General features: G+C 39.2%; 1 protein-coding gene across 10 annotated transcripts in view; it reads right to left on the bottom strand.

The window, feature by feature from the left end:
- Positions 1 to 21,246, bottom strand: part of LOC122875048 (AP-3 complex subunit beta-2) — a 48,447-nt gene that overhangs the window by 23,510 nt on the left and 3,691 nt on the right. For 6 of the 10 annotated variants that reach the window (XM_044193789.1, XM_044193790.1, XM_044193791.1 and 3 more), the window contains exons 2-12: positions 9,339 to 9,414; positions 8,800 to 8,874; positions 8,049 to 8,144; positions 7,137 to 7,297; positions 6,663 to 6,729; positions 6,261 to 6,443; positions 4,680 to 4,877; positions 2,452 to 2,549; positions 925 to 979; positions 740 to 811; positions 152 to 214 (exon numbers count right to left, since the gene is read on the bottom strand). In XM_044193789.1, coding sequence (XP_044049724.1) covers positions 152 to 214; positions 740 to 811; positions 925 to 979; positions 2,452 to 2,549; positions 4,680 to 4,877; positions 6,261 to 6,443; positions 6,663 to 6,729; positions 7,137 to 7,297; positions 8,049 to 8,144; positions 8,800 to 8,874; positions 9,339 to 9,414 — 1,144 coding nt within the window. Of the gene's footprint in view, positions 1 to 151; positions 215 to 739; positions 812 to 924; positions 980 to 2,451; positions 2,550 to 4,679; positions 4,878 to 6,260; positions 6,444 to 6,662; positions 6,730 to 7,136; positions 7,298 to 8,048; positions 8,145 to 8,799; positions 8,875 to 9,338; positions 9,415 to 18,357; positions 19,206 to 21,246 lie in introns of those variants that run through there. The other 4 variants (XM_044193786.1, XM_044193787.1, XM_044193785.1 and 1 more) reach the window with 3 other exon arrangements.

The following is a 21,246-nucleotide window of genomic DNA, read 5'->3' as shown; positions in this document are numbered from 1 at the left end:
AAATATTCACTCAGTGCAGTAATGCATAAAGGATGGCTGCTGCTGGCGAATCCCTCCTTGCTGAAGTACAGATGCACAATTTTAGTTTTCTGCTCTGATCGAAGAAATAATTCACCCTTCACAAAGCATCCAAAGTTCTGTTTCACTGTACCTGAAACTCTCTGAGAATCGTGGAAATGTTTGTCTCGTTGGCCAGATTTGTGAGAACCTCCAGCTGCAAAAAACAAAACAAAATAAATACTTTTTTGAACACTGCAGACTTAATTTAAAATTTTAATACAAAACCCTATTTAATAATTACTGTGCAGCTTTTTCCTTTAGCATGTTTACTTAACTGTGTCAAAGACGGCACTTTCACTTTTAAAATTGTACTTTTTTCACACTGATGTCTTAGAAACTGCTTCACTCTGATTCATGGGAATTGATTCAACATGGCAAGGTAACAGCATCCTTTGTTTGAGTGTTTTACCATTCACAGTGGTTGAAATAAATTACACCTACATAAAACTCACTCTTTGAAGTTTTGGCATACTTGTGTGTTTTTCAGTTAAAATATTTTAACGTTGCTCCACTTGTTCCAAGAAAATAATTCAGTGTGGTTTTAAAAGGATAGGAAAAAGACGCTGCCGATATACTGTATGTTATACTACCATGCGTCAGAGTTGAGAGAATTAATAGTCTTCCATTGATTCAGTGATTAAAGAGAAAAGGATCGCAGCACAATAGAACAGAAAAGAACCTTAAGGACTTTAATCTGGGTTGGGTCTGTAGAGCGGATGTAGAAACTCTTCAGGTACGGTTCAAACATCCCCTGCGAAGCAAAAAAACAGGAAGAGAAAAATCCTCAGTGAATCTGCAGCTCCATCAGCATTTGATTTCAAGTTCCACACACAAACAACCAAAATAGCATCAAGTGTAACTCACCCTTCTCTTAATCGTCATTGTTGCCACATTCTGCAGAACAACGTACTGGACTTCACTGGAGGAAGAGACAGAAACAGATTGATGGAGAAAAAGAGTATTATAGAAACTGTTGTATTTAATATATTATCAGTCCCCTTTCCTTTCCTGTCCTTCCCTGTCTACTCGACCTGAGACACCCTGTGGCCATATTGGACGCCCACAGCTCTTCACAACAGTGGTAATATTTGTATGAATATTTATAATTAGGAAAAGATCATTTAACAACAAATACATAAGATGTCATCAGCTAGCTAACAGCTTTTTTGGCATGTAGGCTGAGTTATTCACTGGAAATTATATTAGAGATCAGACAAAAGCAAAAACAAGCGAACTAGGTGGTGCTCAATTTGTCTGGCTAAGTCAGTTACCTGTTGGACACAAATGAGCAGCAGCCACCACCTTAGCCTATAGCCTGTAAGCTAATTCACAGTGAATGGCAACACGATTGAGAACGGGCTCTACTCCGGCCTCAGACGCATTGGAGTGAGTCTCAAGGAAAGTGATTCATTAGAAATCACAAAACACATCATCGCCTAATGTGGTGGGTGAACAACCTTTTTTCAGATAATATGGCTGAAATATTTCTGATAAGAGAGGACTTGTAGCCTTAGCTAATGTACCAATACCACTGTTGGAAAGTAAATAATTTTAATATTATATACCCTCTGTGTTTTCACTTATTCTGCCTGATGACGCCTCTTCTCCTGACTGCGTGGTCGTGTACAGCCTGACGATCCTAATAACATTTAGTTGTGAAGCTTTACATCTGCACTTGTGCACATATGTTTGTAGATGGTCTAGTACACAAACAAGAAACCTGAGCAGCTTTCTAGTTAAATATCCAGGCGTTATTCTTCAAGGAAGTAAACCGATGTGGTTGTAATGAGAGCTGAGACGCCACTGACTCCATACGAATAATAAAGTCTAATGAAACATATCTTACAGTACAATGGATTTCTGACGAATCCCCTGCAGAGAGATGCTGCTGTTTGGTCGCTGCTGAGTGATGATCCCATTACAGCATAGCCAGAGCCACAAGAGCACTTGTTCAATTAGAAGCTGACAGTTTGCAGGACTTACAACCAAGAGGCCACCTATGTGCCATCATCACTCCTTATGGTTTATGCTTTCATGTTTACCTCAGTCTCACTGAGCTCCCTGTTTAATTTCTGCTTCAGGGCTATAGAGACTTATTTTACTACCTTCACTTGTCATTTCTTTTTTGTCATACTGTTTTCCACTTTGCTGAGTTTCATGGTCATTATAGCTTTCTCTTATCACATTCAGCTTTTTGTCCCTTTTCAAGTGAGACACCGCTCTCACTATTTTCAACCTTAGCTCCACTCTCAGCCACAATAACGTTGTGAGATAGCTCATACTGCTGGCTTGACTACACCACGATTCATTTTGGAGTATGCTGCTACCAAAGTGTATGGTATAGCAATTTGAATGGACAATTTATTTCAAATTATAGACAGTACAACTCACCTGTGGCTCCTCAGGAGGCGGACCAGGGCCTTGGCGATCACCCCAATCTCCGCTTTAGGGGCAAGATGGAAATACAGCTGAGCCACAGCCATCACCACCTGGAATGAGGAAAACAGACATATAGACAATATAAAGTACAGAAAAAAAGTTCAATGTACTATATTGTTCCTCTGGGAATTTGCATTCAGCGCTTTGTTCTCGACTGAAAATTCATTTACTTCCAAAGCGACTACCGTATTTTTACAGCTCTCAGGTAAAAGTGAGAAGATTAAAATTTAAGTCTGAGAAATAATCTGGCAATGAGTCATTCAAGAGAAAGAGTTGTGTTTTTTTGGTCACTCAAGCACTCAAATCAGCATATTGCACAAAATTTAAAGTTGCATTAACTGATTTTTTTTTGGCGGTACAACAAGTTGTAAACACAATATTGATTACCTTATAAAGGTGTTAGCAAATGAAGCAACATTAGCATTAACTTGGAGTCATGTTTCTGGCCACGGGATGAATGTAAATCAAATATTCACTCTCCTTTTACCTCTGCTTATGGCCTCCACCATCTCCTGAGGGAAATATCTGGCTCTTTAGCTGCTAAACGCTCCACTATGTTCACCAGCTAGTTGCTAACTGTGTCTGTCTGCTGTTTGGTGCTGAGCAGGTAGCGGTAGCGGGTTTATAAGAGCTTTTTGCTGAAAATAGCTGCTTGCTGCGTCTGGAAACGACACTGATGAGAGCAGTGAGAGTGAAACAAAACAGTTCAGTTATGGGCCATAAAATCAACGCAGTGAGCTGAAAGACACTGAAACGCTCGGCAGAGCTGAAGGGAACTGCACAGTCGGGTGATAATTCTCTGTGGGTTCATCACTACGAGCAACCCAATTTCACATTACACATAGCCATTTGATTCACTGCTGACATACAAACATTGAGTCGAGCAACTTCACACCTGCAATAACTGATTTTTTTTGGCCACTTAGTGGAAACAAGTTGTGAACACAACATTTTCATAGCATCACCTTTTAAGGTGATATGGTGAACTTGTTAGCAAACAGGTATTTACACTTATTTACACATCTAGCAATTAGAGAGCAACATTACCATTAATTTAAAGTCGTGTTTCTGGCCACCTGGCAAATGTAAGTCCAATATTAATTCTCTTTTTGCTCTGTTTTTGGTCTCCACCAACTCCTGACAGAAATATCTGGCTCTTTAGCTGCTAAATGCTCCACTATGTTCACCAGCTAGTCGCTAACTTTATCGGTCTGCCGTTTGGTGCTGGGCAAGTAGTGTACAGTGGGTTTTTAGAGCTCTTTGCTGAAAACAGCTGCCTGCTGCGGCCGATAGCGATGCGAGAGTGAACCAAAACAGTGAAGTTGCGGGCCAGACAGCTAAACAATTATCTTAAATTCGCTATAAAGCTCTGTAAAGCCGAGTGTGGTAAGTCTCTGTAGGTTCATCACTACGAGCGAACCCACTGTCACACTGTTTTCACACTGTCGTTTGAGACATTGTTAATATAAAAATATTGGTCATAGCTGCTTTAAATTGTACATGAAGTGGTAGATATTTACTTACAATGCCCCCCTAAGAAGCACATGAATGTAGCATTTTTACCACAGGTACAGTATTGTACTAGAGAACAGTAGGTAAAATATGAGCTTCAAACAGGCCCACAGCAATTTAACTATTAGGTTCAAAACAATAAGCTGCATAAAGTGCAATTCTAGAGCTCACTGATTGGCTTCTATACTACATGCAAGATAAGGAAACACATTTGTTGTCTTAGTAACAGGGTTAATCTTGAACCACCTTGAAGAAACCAGCTTGACTCCAGCAGTACAAAGGCAGAATAATGTGTGACGGGGGAATTTCTCAACATCTAACTTGGAACAAAACAGGACTTCCAAGGTGACCACAGCAGCACTAATGTAGTGTGATGCTTTATTAATTTCCTTTGGGAAATTATCACTTGTCCCCATTTCATTGTGAGAGGTCAGCTCTGATTGTGTGTCTCTGAAGTGTCTTGACGGATTGCTTGTTAACATGAAGCAAAGTTGTGCATTTGAAGACCTCGACTACTCACAACACCAACCTGCTGCTCAGTGTAGAATAATGTCAGAGAGAAAATGATTATGATCTCCACCATGGCAACTGACCCAAAGGGAGAGTTTTATGGACTGTGTTATACTGATGTAAGGTGTGTGCATAATTCAAAAGTGCAGTGGTCTCACAGCTGCGTTGCGGCTCTGAAGGAGCGGCTTGGTGTTCCTCAGCAGCAGCCGGTGGTCTGGATCCATCACGTACGGCTTCCTCTTGGCCATGGCAGGAGCCTCTGCCTTATTTTCTTTCTCCTCCTCCTCCTCGTCCTCATCTTCATCTGAGCCATAGAAGGTCTTGTCCCCGCCACCTCCCTCCTCCAGCAGGGACTCCTGCAGAGACAGTGGGGATTAAACAGACTAAGACAGAAATCTCTCTTGCATGTAAAATAGTTATTAGTAGTTGCTTTAAAACTCTCTAGAAGTCACCAGATTGTAATTTGCTCTTGAATATATTAGTTAAAAAGCAGCAACACTGTATAATAAGCATTATTATTAGATGTCCTCGCGCTAGACAAACATGTAGTGCAAAATGGTTGTGCCAATTTGTCACCACATGCATGGGGAATTACCACAATAACAATGTTCAACACAGCATGAAAAATGGCTCAATTTGTTGTTCGCCGCTTATGAGAAATAAGTCGACGGGTGGGTCTGAAAAGCTGATGAAAACAGAGAAAAAAATCACAGAGTTGGCAACGGTGAAAGAGGAAAATAATGATAGGATGGTTAAAATTTGTACCTCTGCACAGTCACAATGGCAGAACTGGAAGAATATAATTAATCCAACAAAATTATTGCAACAAATGCACCTATACACTTTTGTTGCATAGTAATCTCCCAAAATCCTTTTAGTATGCATATTAGTTGTTGTTGACAACACACAAGTAAACTTCCTTCTGAGTTTTGTTAGTTTACATGGACTTCTGTAACATGTAACAATTAAACAATTGTTAATAAACAATTAAACAATTACAGTAGGCTAGATAGTCTTTTATGTGATCAAATTCGCTGATATGCTATACAGTGGACACAGAGTCTGTAGAAACACATTGAGTAAAACATAGTGGAAAAAATATAGTAAATATGGCAGAGTGCAAAGTAAGTGTTAAAGCTATATTTGCTAACAGTTGCTTGTGGTGCTGGAACGATTCACTGATTAATTGATTAGTTAATCGTCACAAAGACAATCGACAACAATTTTGATAATTGATTAATCCTTTAAGTCAGTTATCAGGGAAAAATCAATGAAAAGGAAAAGAAAATGACTTGATTTGCTGCTTTTCTGTTTTATTTCACTGTAAATTAAATACTTTTGGTTTTTGGACTGTTGGTCGGGCAAAACAAGCAATTTGAAGACTTAGTCATTTGACTAAATTACTTATCAATTAATCAAAAAGAAAAAAATAATGAAAAATATTGTTGCCCGAGTTGCTAGTTAACTTACTAACGTAAGTAAGTAAGTAAAGAGAAATTGTATAGTGCTTTTCAGAGACTGAAGTTACAAAGTGCTTTACAAAAGCATTATACAACATACAAGGAAGAAATCAAAGAAGACCAGCTTGCCATTAAACTGGCAAGCTAAGGAGCCTGACATGAGTCTCTTCTATCACCATAGAAGACATAAATACAGCTTATCAGCCAGTGAGCAAAGGTTACATTTTTATAAACGGATCATTTTGGGGACTGTACTGATTCTGTGTGTTTCTTACTCACATTGATGTTTGGGTTGAGGAACTGGGTCCTGGCGTAGCGGGTCAGCATGTTGATGATGACGACCTGCCCCCACTCCTCCACGTCGATCAGAAGGTTACACAACTTCCTGTAGTTCTTGTGGATCAGGTCGATGCGCTCCGGACACACCTCCTCAAAAGCCATGACAACGCTTCCTGCCACCAGCTGCAGCACATTTTCAACCACACAACAGGTGGTGATGTTAGGATAATGCCTTATGTCAGGAGAGTACATGTTATCTATGAGGATTACTGATGCAAATACTAGCCATGCAGAAGCTGGTTCTGATTATTTTGTGCACTCTGTGTTTTTCAAAGTTGTATTTGCATTTGTCAGAAAAAAATCTGGTGGGAAAATGACTGGATCAGTGGAGTAAAAACCCACCGTGGTTTTGTCGGCGAGGAGTTTCTCTATAACTTCAATTAGCTGGTCCTTCTGTTCTGGATCCAAACTGGAAGCAGAGAATAATAAGTCATTCAAATGCATGAAACAAGAAATATTAGAGAAAAAGTTAACAATAATTTGTTCTTAAAAAATCCTACTCTCAAGTATAAAACATATGGATTTTCCTGCCAGAGCAGTAATGGATCTCTGGAGGATGATTACTGCCATAAAGGGCTTTAATTTCACAATGGCAGTTAATTCATAGCAACATTTGATCTTAGCCTAGTGATTCTCAAACTGGGGAATAGGACTCTCTAATAGGCTGCAATGTGAATAATAAATTCTCAAAAACAGATTTCTTACTTACAAATGTATTATTTATGCTTATTTTAATCATTGCTATAAAAATTTGTTTTGTTTGTTTGTTTTAATGGTAATTGGGGCTTGGGTACTGAAAAGGTCTTGGTAGATCACCTGTAGAGTTTGGGAATTGCGTGAGCAGCTGTCTTTCTGACGTATGGAGACATATCAGAAGCAGCTTCTTTGATGGCCAACATCATTATGGGGACAATGATCGTGACTCGGATGCTGGAGAGGACTCGCAGCGCGCTGGCTCTGATCAGCTGGTTCGGATCCTGCAAAAGTACAGAGCAAGAATTTCATAAGCAATAGCTCTACCATTGGTTGACAGGGTTCATAATGCAGGCTTACGTGGTTAAATGCTAAAGTCAGCATGCTAACATGCTAACAGTGACAATGCTAACATGCTGATGTTTAGCAGGTGTAATGTTTACCATGTTTGTCATCATAGTTTAGCCTGTTAGCAAGCTAATTAGCACTAAGCACAGCATACAGCTGAGGCTGATGTCATTAGTTTTGCAGGTATTTGGTCATAAACCAAAGTATTGGATAAAGTAACATTTTGACCTGATGACAGCTTCGTTAAGGGATCAAGTCATCAGGTTTTATCCTCTGGGGACCTTGAAAATCTGCAGCAAATTTCACGGCAATCCATCCAATAGCTGTCAAGCTATAACACTGAAAACCATAAATGTCAACCTCATGGTGGCGCTACAAGGAAAGTCAGGGGATCACCAAAGTCAGTGGGATTCATCATCTGGGAACCATGAATGTCATTTGAATTTTAATGGCAATCTGTTGAATAATTGTCGAGACATTTCAGTCTGGATCAAAGTAGTGGACCGAATGACACACCAACATTGCCATCCATAGAGCCTAGCTGCTAGCATGGCTAAAAACATACAGTAAATCTTTATTATCTGAGTCTCATCATAACATTAGACCCCCACTTTTGATAAATATGTTTCTTTCTGTTGTCACAAAGTCAAAATCTGAAGGAATTGTCACATATGAAAACTGCTGTACCTTCAACCCTCGCTGAAACGTGGAAATGGAGAGCAGAGCAAGATCCTGCTGCTCCTCGGCATAACGTACCAAGTAGACATACACCAGCTTCTTCACCTGTAGGGAGGAGCAGTAAGAGGGAAACAGAGCGATGAAAAAAACAGATTATGTAGATTAGTTCAGTTGTTTTCACTGAAATTAATCTGAAGTGAAGAGATGAAGAAAATTGATAACAACCTTAAAAAGAGGAGAGGAAAATTGCAATTTTGTTCAGGTGAGATAAAGCCAAACCCCACGGGGCTTTTAAAAATGTGATAAAATCATGCATAAATTACACGCAAGCTAAATCCATCCATTTTCTACCGCTTGGTCCCGTTAGGGGTCGCGGGTGACTGGAGCCTATCCCAGTGACTTTGGGCCTTAGGCAGGGTACACCCTGGACAGTGGCCAACTCGTCGCAGGGCTAACACAGACACAGACAAGGACAGACAACCATTCACTCTCACATTCATTCAATACGGGCAATTTAGAGTTATCAATTAACCTACACATGCATGTCTTTGGACGGTGGGAGGAAGCCGGAGAACCCGGAGAGAACCCACGGTAACACGGGGAGGACATGCAGACTCCTACACGCAAGCTAAATAAAAAATAAAATAAAAAAAGCCTTAATGGAGAAAGCAACTTTTTTACCACTTAAAACTACACAAGCTGAAGAAGAAGGACGAGCAAATATTAAATGAAGCAACATGAAACTGGGTTCATTACGAACCTCAATGTTTTTACAGGCCACATTTTTCACAACAGCAGGGAAGAGATCGGATGCATTTTTACCTCGGGCGATCATCTGCAGAGAGAACACACAAAACAATCAGCAATGAGGATTTCACAGACGCAACTTTTTTATATTTTATTTCAGCTCCTTTTCATGCTTTGCCCTCCCTTTCATCTTCTCTCCACGTGATGAATGAAGAGATGGGTGTGGAGCTTCAGAAGGAAGAATCTGACACAGATTATGAATATTTAACAGCTGACTGCGCAGTTTGTTTCTCTTACCACTGTAGCTATATCATCTAAAATGGCCTTTGTCTTATAGCTGAAGGATATTAGGTCTCTTACAGTTTCAGATTATTAACTACACAGCACAGTTTTAGTTTGTATGTGATCTGCATCTCTCATGGCAGCATTTTTATACTGAGATCTTTACCATCAAATTTATGAGTCAGTACAGAGAACAAGTTTTGGGTCTCTGCGGTTGTCTGAATGAATTTTAAGTAATGCATGTTGTGTCAAAACATTATTTATACTCACAGCCACGATCCGCTTCATTGCCTCCAGCTTCAGGGAGTCTTTGTTGCTGTCCAGCATCTCCTTCAAGTCGTCATGTCTGAGGGAGGAAAACATTGAAACTTAGCTCACAGCTTGGCAGATTTGTTTGGCTTAGTTTTACAAGTACAGGAAACAGCAAAAGACTCCTATTACCGAAGACTCAAACAAGAAGTACAGATCTGTTTTACAATTTTCATTCAATGCTCAAAATGTATAAAAGTCTGCAAGTGTGACCCAGAAATGATTCTCTTTGAAGTGGCAAATCAAGCTTGCAAAATATGGAAACCTTTGAAACTGCGGCTCATAAAAGCGGGGTAATTGGAAAGTGACATAATCCCTAAAACATGTTGACATCTCAGAGAAATTATAGATATTTTAGCAGGAATGGGGGAAGAAATGTTTTGCTGAGGCTGTGACCCACAACTGTAAATCAGCCTGTAGGTCTATTAGTATCATACAAGCTCACGTCTTTATTATTTAGGTAACTCAATAACCAACAATTATGCAAACAAAGATTCTAGTGCTGAACCGATCAATTTAACTAATTTATTAAGCACAAATGACAAACAGTGTGTTGTTCCAGCTCCTCAAATGTGAGGATCTGCAACTTTCCTCTTTTTTAAATAACTGTATATTGAATATCTCTGGGGGAAATAAGCTGTTTGAAGACGTCACCTTGAGCTTTACGAAATTCTGATGGACATTTTTCACAATTTTGTAGACCAAACAGTTAATCGATTAATCAAGAAATGAATTGGGAGATTAATCGATAATGAAAATAATTGTCAGTTGCGACCCAAATTCTCATATTGTCCGACTTACTGTAAGCTTGATTGCCATTATGTCATTTAGGAAATACCTACCTGTACAGTAATTATCACTGATCCTTTGTGTTTTTGGTTGAGATTTGGAGGAAAATGGCAGTGGGTGAGAGGTGACATGCTACAGAGCCCCCTAACGGTCAGGGCGAGAAGTTTGTTGAGGACTACTTTTGCATTCCCTCACAATATGTTTTGCGTTACCTCGCAATATGTTTTGCGTTACCTCGCAATACTTTTCTTCTTCCATTCCTTCTGAGCTATATGTCAAGGTTATGCATTTAGCATCGTTTATGGACACCTCACCTTATATGATGTCCATTGCAAAGAAGTTATCAGATAGAACATTATCAAACTTCTGGGTAGGAGCTGTATGTATACGGAACATCAATCATTGCTCCACACTTACAGCAACAGGCTTTCTACCAAAACCTGTTTCAGCACTGAAGGTTACTTTAATTTGTTTTGTGCAAAGAACAGAGGACCCTGTGCAAAAACGGAAAAAGCTTTCCAACTTGCGTTGGTCTGCATTCTGATGTATCTCTGTAAATGGTTCACTGCTGTCTGCTCTTTCTGTGACAGAACCACAGACTGTTTGCAGCATTTCATTCACCTTCTTGTTTGTTGCTTTTTTTGACTCATACAAACATACAAATACAGCACATTAGCTTTAAGAGGTAGATTCAAGTGCACATCTGTAATTCCGCCTCTGGCGTAACTGTTCACCGACAGCATCCTGCAGTTTACATGACTGCTTTCTTCTGGAGAGACCTCTTGATCTAAGAATTGATTTAATTTTACTTTCACTAATTACATAACCATGCATGCCTATTGAGCAGTAGTACTATATTAGCATACTTAATGCCCAGTTCAAAGTAAAATTCAATGAGCTGATATACTGGGGGTGTTGTGCTGGGAGCAGCTGAAAGGAAATAGACATATGGCTCAGAATGTTCCTCTATGAACATTGGTGCTTGGTATTGAACCGCAATAATTTTTGATACCAACCAAAATGTATTTAAAAAAAATATCAAAAGTTAACACTGAATGTTTGGTCATCTTGGTTATCTTGTTTACGTATTCTTTGATCATATAGATCCTGATTTAAATAACTTTTTTTTGTGCCATTTTTAGATTTTGATAGATAGTTTATTTAGGTTCTTATATAAGTTCTTGTACAGCTGCTTGTGTTTAGAAAACCTTTAACATTTGAGAAGTTTGTCTTCATTGGTTACAAAGAAACAAGACTAGAGTCTAAAGCTATGCTAGCAGCTCACTGAGGCTGTACTTAGGCACAAATGCTAAATGCTAACATCACATACTAACATGCTCACAATGACGATGTTAACCCCCCGATGTTTAGCAGGTATAATGTTTACCGTTGTCACCATCTTAATTTAGCATGTTAGCATGCTAACATTTGCTAATAAGCAGTAAACACACAAAGGGTTATGGGAATGTTTTGCAAGATTTGGTCATAAACCAAAGTACTGGACAAATGAAATTTTTTACCTGCTGTTGGCACTACATGACAAGTCAGGGGATTACTAAAGTTACTAGGATTCATCCTCTGGGCACCATGAATATCTGTGGCACATTTTAAGTCAATCCATCGAATAGTTGTTGAGATATTTTAGTCTGGAACAAAAAGGTGGTCACCGCTAGCGTGGCTAAGAGAGTTTCTCAAAGTAAGGTATCAGAAAAGGTTTTGGTTTGGTATCACAACCAAAACGATACCTAGCCCTACTAAACATGCATTTCTAAATATCAAAAAGTTTCATCTACAGTATATGTTTTTGTTGTTTTCCTATTTTATGAGGATAACAGCTGTATTTTATATATATACATACAGGCTTCTGTAACCCAGTTAACATGTAACTCTGCAGCCATGTTCATCCATCATCCCTGTCAGAGACGATGGGAACAGACCAGCTAGCTCACACATGAGAAGCAGCATCCTTTGAGTGGATTTGAGTGGATCTAAGCTGACATCTCCACCCTGCTGCAATACAAACACACATAAACAACACTGACAGTTTCTACCAAACCTGCCAGGAGGAACCTGCAAACAGCTCCGGCCAGTCAGAGCACAGACAAGATCGCTGCTACAGCTGCCAAGGTAAAGACGCCAGCCTATTGAATATTGAAATACTGATCGATGACATTTTCAAACTGCAAAAACTAAATATCTGTTTTGCTGCTTTCTATTGTCAAGTAACAGAAGGCAATAATTACTTCAGCTTCTTTCAATTTGTGAAAACCTTTGAATTTACTGTTATAAACCTTCAGTGTCTGGTAGCTTTCGATGCGGCAAAAAACAAGAAGTAGGGCATTTTATATTTTCCTCAAGGATACTGACTTTAAAGCAATAAGTGTTATTTCTTATCAGAACACTCAGTTTTTGGTATGTGTACACCCATATACGTTTAATCAACAATGAAGCCCTTCATTTATATCGCCTGCACATAGACTATGTATAGAAATTGTGCTTCAAAGATAACATCTAAGCACTGCTCCGAACATGTGATACCATGCAATGTGAATCAGTTACACTGACATAATGCTTGGTGTGTAAAAATGGGTTGTAACTAACAAATCTTGAGATATTACAACAGCCCCACTTTGTTGCAAGAGATATGACGTGCACTGCATATGGCCATCTTAATTTGGGATATACTTGAATAATTTATTTTATTTGTTTTTTTTACAGAGACAATCGACATGGATCAACGTCACTGTAAATGTGACAGTGTTAGGCAAGTGGCTAACTTTAAATCGTTGCCCCTCAGAAGGTGTTGAATTATCCATTACAAAACCAAAAAACAACAGAATTTAAAAAAGAGCAGGAATGAGAAACATAAAACTGGGTAAATGAAAGATTAAAAGCTAAAAACCCAGAGTGAGTCTATCTGCAGTTGAAAAGTTTGTAGATGGAACAAAATTTACTATTAATCTCAGACTGACAGCAACCGCGTTTTACAGATTAGAACACGGATATTTTCAGTGTTTTTATGCCCGATTGTTATAATGATATACAACACCACTACCTCACCAGTACTGTACTGTAGTTTCCATGTGAAGGGTCTGTGTTGGTGTCAGTTTGCCAGCCTATATTCATAAACAAAAACTTTAAACTCAAAACTACCAAACAGGAAGAATCCAATAACTGTCAGAGATTAAATTTGTCATTTGGAGGTCTGGGAATTAAGGGTGGGGTTTGGTTGCTGGTCGGGTGATTAAACAGCCGCAGAGCTGCACATTTCTCCCAACTAGTTTCCAAAGCAACAAAGGATGCAATAAAATGAAGTTAAGTGATTTCCTGCCTTCCTGCATCTGACGGTTTTTCCACGAGGGACTGAAGGTCTGTGGTGCTGAGCAGTGGAGACACAGCAATCTACTCTTGGGACTATAAACTAATATGAAGAGAGGACTGTGGCTCTGATTCATGCCACTCACACTGCTACTTAACAGGTGTTTGGTGGATACAATGCAAGTCAGACACTGGGTGCTCTCTTATATAACTAGAAATACTCTTATTACCTTTGGCAAAGAAGTTTTGTTTTGTGTTCTGGTTGATTGCGTTGTGTTCATTAGCAGGATATCTCAAAAACTACTAAAATAATTTAAGTAGTGAAAGGTTCAGGCCATAGGCCAAAGAAGAAGAGATTGGTTTTGGTGTGAATAGCGCCACCATGTGACTATTTTGGCTAATATATCCTAAACTGTGAGGTGTATAAGTAAAATTACACATTTTCACCCTTCCTCCTTCAAATTTTACCCAATCTTTGGTGCATAAAATATTTGGACGAGCCTGAAAAAAGTTTAATTTGCTTTTTAATATGCCATACTTACATCATGGGCATTTTTTTTAAATGGCCATAAGTCTGTAATCACAAGTCTAAACTACCTTGAAGTTTGGCAGAATTCATCTTTGTATAAAGTCCTAATATTCCTGGACAGATTTTGGGTGTTCTTAAAATATCATCACTGTTATCAGCCTTTAACACAATCTTATCCAATATGTATTTTGAAGCTGATCCAAATCCAGATGCAGAATTTTAAAAAACTAAACATTTTCTATAAGTAAAATAACAAATTTAGAAGATTGTCCTGCTTGTAAATGTTCCCGAGTACTGCTCGTCATACTTAAATGTAAATACTCTAAACCACCCATTCTGATTGCAACCTATTAACTTTGCTTTTTACTTTGCAGTGCTCTTTATATCTTCGTTCTACATTCAGTAAATAACGCATATACTTCAAACACACTGAAACAACCTCTACAAATGACTTTCCAAACTATGTGATCTAACTGCGGTCAGAAGTTTTACATCATTCGTCTTTATGAGTGGGAGGCTGTTGGGGTATGCTCTATATTTCATCTGTTTTGGCCGTGTGACAGCAGTGAATGGAGGCCTTGCAGTCTGTGAGGAGGAGGCCGCTGCAGAACACAACTGATTTATCACGACACTGCCTCAAGTTTAACGCGCGTGTGTGTATGTGTGTGTGTGTGTGTTTCTGTGTGCTACGAAAGATTTCTGCTTTCGTCTCCATCGAGCATCAAAGTGTTAATAAGTTCATTGTATGCATAGTATCCTTCACTCTGTCACACACTTCAAAACCTAAATTTATCAAAGAGCGTCAAATTAAAACCTGACAGTATCTATAAAATGGTGTTTGTGACAGATTATTTTTGGAACTCGAGCCGTGAACTGATGCTGATTTCTTGTTAGCAAATATGTGGCTGTGTCTCGAAACAAATAAAAAAATAAACTGCAAAGATAACTTGCCCAAAGCACTGAAAGACCAGACATGTGGATGAGTGACACTGAAAATGAAGGTCCCACTGGTTCATTTCTTCCTTCAGATATGTGAACATTTCGAATAACTAGTCTCTTTATTACAGCCTGAAACCGCCTCCATCCCCTGCCTTTGATGTCAACTTCTGAACCTGAAGTGTTTTTTTCTTTTTAAGTGAATAAATAGACAAAATATTTTAAGAAAAGTCAAACCCAAAACACATAAAAAAGCAGCTAGTGGTGATATACATTTCTATGCCTTACATTTCCTTGTTACTTGGTTGTGTATCTTTCTTATTCTGGTGAATAACTGGACAAATGCAGATCATTTAATATAGATATAATGGAGTTATGGAGTGATATCAGAACAAGACTAAAAGTCTACAGCCATGCTAGTGACTCTAGAGGCTGTGCGTACGCTAAATGCTAACATCAGTAAGCTAACATGCTCACACTGACAATGCTAATATACTGATTCTGTTTACCATGTTCACAATTTTAGTTTAGATCTTAGAATACCAATGTTTGCTAATTAGCACTAAACACAAAGTACAGTTTGGGCTGGGAATGTCATTATTTTAGAAGATAATTAAACCAAACTTTTGGACAAATTAAAATATTTAACTGATGATGGTGCTAAATGAAAACTTAAAAGGTTTACTGAAGTTGTTGCAGTTCATCCTGAGGGGGACATGAATGTCTGAACCAAATTCCATGACAATCCATCAAATAGTTGTTGCGATATTTAACTTAAAACCGAAAAAGGTCAACCTTATAGTGGCGCTAGAGGGAAAGTCATTAGGATTCATCCTCTGGGCACCATGAACATCTGCACCAAATTTCATGACAGTCCATCCAATATTGTTGAGAAATTTCAGTCTGGACCACAGTGGCAGACTGACCGACACATCGACACTGTCATCCCTATAGCGTCTTAGTTTGCTCTCACGCTCCCTCTCTGTCCCTATATGACAGCTCAAAGCAAAGAGCGCACATCATTTCTCTGGATGTTATCGACAGGCATTCTTGGAAAGACGAAAATCATTAACTAAATGATGGTTTACAGGTCAACTTGACAGGTAAATTGGAGTATTTACCAGTCACTTTCAATGTTTTTACCTGCCAAAATGTAATGGTAGAGTAGAGAAACTTACCAACCAAAGACTTAATTTGTTTTACGGGTTGTGTCTATTTACCACCTTGATCAGTCTCAATAATTAATAAAATGACAGGGATTCATGTGGCTTGTTTGATGACAAACAGGCCTATTGAAGACCTAATTAAAACTGCACCTGAAAACATTGATTACATGTGCTGTAGCTGTGGCCAAACATTAAACCTGTCAAAGTGGAATTATCAGCAATTTGCAACCACAGACAAGTCACACATGTGTAATAGACTTAGTGTTAGTGGTAGTAGTGGCACATATGGTTGCTTAAAAACAGAGCAATGCCATTACAGTTGAAGGAAAAGGTGGAGAAAAAAGTATTTTATCTGTCAGAGCATATGATATAGGGGACAGAAAGATTCAATGACTCAATGAATGAAAACGTTAGATCCAGAAGTTATGAAAGGGCCAGGAGACAAAATACTCCAAGGCGTTCCAGGAAAAATAGCCAGTCAGTCTATCTGCTCGACCATGAAGTATTTTAACAAACTATAAATGCCACCTCAGTGAATTATCTTAGAAATAAAGCCATCTTAAGCCCCTGCAGGAATAACGGCCCTCTGACTGGGTTTATACTTCTCTGCTCATGCCCAAAGGGCCCACTGTAATTCTACACCAACACTGGTTCTCTCATTTCTCTGGATTTTGTCCCGTCCTGCCGAACGACAGCTGAATTTACAAACAGCTCTGAATTATTTAACCCGCTGTGGTACAACAGAGTACACCAGTGGTCAGGTTACCTGGCACCAAAGCCAAGAGATCAGCAGGACTCAGCGGTGGAAAGTCTCCATGGAAGTAGGCCTGGTGTTCAATGATACAACTTCAGATGCAATGTTCATTTTGTTCCCCAAGAACAGAGCTCTGCATGACTGCAATAACATTAAAAAGGAGTAGATATGAAAATGTATTTGCATGAATCAGATTGGAAATTGAAAGACTGAAAGAGTTGCAGCTTGCATTTCTAAGCAGCTGGTGAGACTGTTTTACATAAGCTGACTGTTACAGCAGAGACTTTAAGTTTATTGTTTTTTCTTGGTGACAGATGGAAAATATGCCTGCTTAAGCTCAACCAGAACTGTTCTTCAGTAAAGCTTTCATCTTGTCAAATAGACATAATCTAGTTTATAGGTATGACCCAATAAAATCCAAAAGTCTAATCATATCTCCCTTTTAGCAAAACTATTTCTGAAGAGCACCACTTTTGATGTTCATCTTAAAGGTTTGCAGTCTAATTAATTCAAGAGTACAGCAGTTTCTACAGTACAGCCTTTGCATGTTGCTGGTTTTATTCTATTTCTCCTAACTTCCTTTTTTTTTTTAAATTCTGATTCTATCATGTTAGTTGTCTGTACTATTGCATTATTGTATTACATTATGTATTATTGCCTTTTTTTGTACTGTTCCTTTCATCATGTATACCTGTAGTGAGGCAGATTCTAACCCATCTGCCTCGACTGGAAAGCACTTTGTCTCATCTCCTGTTTAAATGTGCTATATAAATGAACTGATTTGACTTGCCTTATGGTAAACTGGTACCTGTCCTCCGTCCTCTATTCTATTCTCATTTCTATTCACTTTTCTTTCCGGCTACAGCTTCTTCAGGGCACCATGAGGTCTAATACCAGTGGTTCCCACCTTTTTTGACTTTGACCCTTAAAAGTGTCTCTAAAGTCCATTTTACAAGATGCATCTATGAGTTGTGAGCAGCACCACTATAGCACCACTATGTCATCTTCAGACCAGAGCTGAAACAATCAGTCGGTTAAAAGATTAGCCGACTGATGGAAAATAAATCGGCAACTATTTTGCTAATCAATTAATCGTTTGACTCATTAATGCCAAACATTTCCTGGTTCCAGCTTCTCCAATGAGAGGATTTTCTGTTTTGCTCTGTTTTATACCATTGTAAACTGAATGTCTTTAGGTTTTGGACTGTTGGTTGGACAAAAGACATTTGAAAATGTGACCTCGGACTCTGTGAAACTGCGATTTTCAGTATCTTCTGACATTTTTTAGACCAAACAAATAGTCAATTAATCAAGTAAATAATCACTCGATAACCCGTTGAGGGGTACTGACCCCCAGGCTGGGATCTTCTGACTTACTCTCATATCATCCAGTTGCACTCATTGTAATCTGCCCTGGGAAGGAAGCAGCTAAATGCCCTTAAATACAACTGTAGTGTGAAAGGACTGGCTTCTCCTGGATTATCCTACCGCAAAGGTTGAGTTTGGAAACTGCCGCCACCACCTTCCTCCAGTGGTGCTCGTTCCTCGTGGTCTCCACCACCACCGCCTCCTCCCCCTCCTGTACCTCCAGATCGAAGGTGGCGCAGCTCATCAGGCTGCAGAGCACTGTACCAGGCCTGCTGCCCACTGTCAGGGCTCAGCACGGGGCTCTTGTCCTCCTCCTGGCCCTGGACCTGACTCTGCACCGTCTTCACGATGTTCACCGCGTTCACCGGCAGCTGCAGCAGCTTTTGCATGGTGGTCATGTTTGAAACTTAGTCTGAACCAAAAGCTGGAGAGCAACCTGTAGAATCCCAGGAAGATAAAGTGGAAAGACTGCAGTTTTCTTAAGCCACTCCTCCGTGTTAATCGGTTGGATGAGTCTATGAAATTCTCCAGATCCTCCTCAGACAGATTTCACACAGCAAAGAGACGCTTCAGTTAGATTCTGTGTTATAAATACTCCTTCCCTCTGAGCTTAAGTATAACCAGAGTGGACATTTCTTGCACGAATGATGCAACAAACCTCTTCAGAAATGCTCTAGTGCCTGCTGAAAGACTTCTCCACGGTGGCAAGGTCGATATACTTTGCTGTCTGAGTGCTGTAATCCAAATCCACCAGAGCCCCGGTGCACTATAGGGTTTTTTTGTCTTCTCTTACTGCTGAGTCTGTACGCATCCAGTGAAGCAGCAGACATCAGCTGCCCAGTAAATGGATGCTTGGCAGAGAGGGGCGTGGAGTTTTATTTGCCGTGAAGCCTCTCCTCTCGCGACTCCTTCCGCTGCTCATGTGGTTCCTGCTGCCGCTGCACCAGCCTCTCTCTCTGTGTATACAATATGTCCATCTGAGCTCGCTAACAATGACACAGCCTCTCCCCTCTTTTGCCACGTTATCACTCCCCCACTTCATGCTTGTCATCTTTGCTCCGCCTCTTCACGTTAACATGTTAACTCTATCACACCTTTCTTTAGCTGCCTTCGTCTGAACTCGCTGCCAACAAACCTTTTCTGATACCCGACAGATGCTTTTACATATTACTCACTCCTCTTGCTCCTTATGTTTAAAAATCTCTCTGTCTTATTCATTTTTAATATTCTGTGAGGTGCCTTTTTTTTCTCATCTTACATGACTCAGCTTTCTTGGCAGTGTCGTGATGAGGACAACTCTCTCTCTCTCTCTCTCTCTTTCTCTCTCTCCCACTCATTTCTTTTTGGCTTGAACGAAAATAACTGCCTTGAAGCACAATTCACATATGCTCTTCCTGTGATGTATAACACCTCAGTCAGGATTTGTTGAAATTTGCTAAAGACTAATAAGATTTTTAACCTGTGATGTCATCAAGAAATACCCCCCGGGCTGCGGCATTTACAGTGAATTACATTGGCAGTGACAATCCTGGTATGGAGTGTTTTCTAATGCTGTAAAAACTAATGTAATGTTGGAGAAAATTTCTCTCTGCAGTTGCCTCAGAAAGTACTTTTGATGGTTTAACAAACTGGAGTCTTTGATCTCTTAATAGAAAGAAATCTAGTCTAAATAATCTCCATCTAGCAGCACAAAACTGAAAAAGATCACAGTTGTTATTTAAAACATCCTAAGAAGATCCAGTTCTGTAAATCTCTTATCATTCTGACTACAGAAGACTGCTGCTGCCAACTATTATCTGAAAGCATTTTTATGATTTTCTCCTCTTCTTGTCAAAACTTTTATGCCTGATTTTGCTGCAGTGCAGCGGTATCATATTCTCTAAGTGAAGGAGTTTTACAGCAACAGGGAATCTCAAAAAGAATATATGAAAGCTTTCATGAATCAATAAACTCTAGTACGAGTATGACTAAGTCCTGAAGCTGGATAATTCATATTCATCCACTACTGGGACCACACTCGAAATAAGCCTTTTTTTTTTTGGTTAGTTTTTAAAATCCTACGGCATGTGTGGTTTTTTTAAAGGAAGGGCTGGACATTTTTCGGAAATATGCTTTTGTGCTTTCATGCCAAGAGATAAAGACTGGAATAGGGGGAAGCAGCTAGCCTGGCTCTGTTTAAGGGGAACAAAATCTGCCTACCAACAGCTGTAAAGTTCACAAATTAACTCGTTTTTATATATATATATATATATATATATATATATATATATATATATATATATATATATATATATATATAAATCTGTACAAAAATCAAAGAGTAAAAACGACAAGTTGTGGTTTTACGGTGGGTTACGTGCTGAACTTCTTCTTGGCCGGGTGCAGTGACTTCCTAGAGTCTCCGCTGGTTGCCTGGCAACCTCATGGTGTGAAACAAAAGTTTGGGAATTACAATTTTTTTCGCTTTCTTGTCGTGATTTAGATGAGAAGAGCAATAACATTTTCATATCTCTACAGTAAGGATACAGCCAACAGCTGGTTAGCTGGTTAGCTGGTCAGGCTTTCTGCTAAGCTAAACATCTCATCTAACTCTTGGCAAGAAAGCAAAAAAGTACATTTCCCTAAATGTAAGTATTCCTTAAATTTTTCCTATTCCTGCACTTTTATCAACATTTTTAAGAGGCCAAGAAACCCAAAAACAACATAAGATGTCTTTGGCATGGCTTATTTAAAAGTCACATTTTCACACAAGTACCTAAACCTGCCAACAAAAAAAAAAAGCCCACAGATCCCACTGAATCGTCAGCCAAGAAGGGCAACCATCACATGTGATTGTATGGCTTGAAAACAAAATGTGTTGCAGAGCCCCACAACAAAACAGTACAAGCCAGAAAGTCAGATTTTCAAATTCTCAGTACCTGGCCAACAACCCTATTAAACTTACAATAGTCATTTCACGCTGAAGGACAGTAAATACCTTTTAAAAGAGCAAAATGTGTTTATGTTTGT

The sequence above is a fragment of the Siniperca chuatsi genome, linkage group LG4 (assembly GCF_020085105.1).
Source record: "Siniperca chuatsi isolate FFG_IHB_CAS linkage group LG4, ASM2008510v1, whole genome shotgun sequence".
Taxonomy (NCBI): Eukaryota; Metazoa; Chordata; class Actinopteri; order Centrarchiformes; family Sinipercidae; genus Siniperca; species Siniperca chuatsi.
Note: the sequence above shows the minus strand (reverse complement) of the source record. Positions and strands in the feature narration are given on the sequence as shown.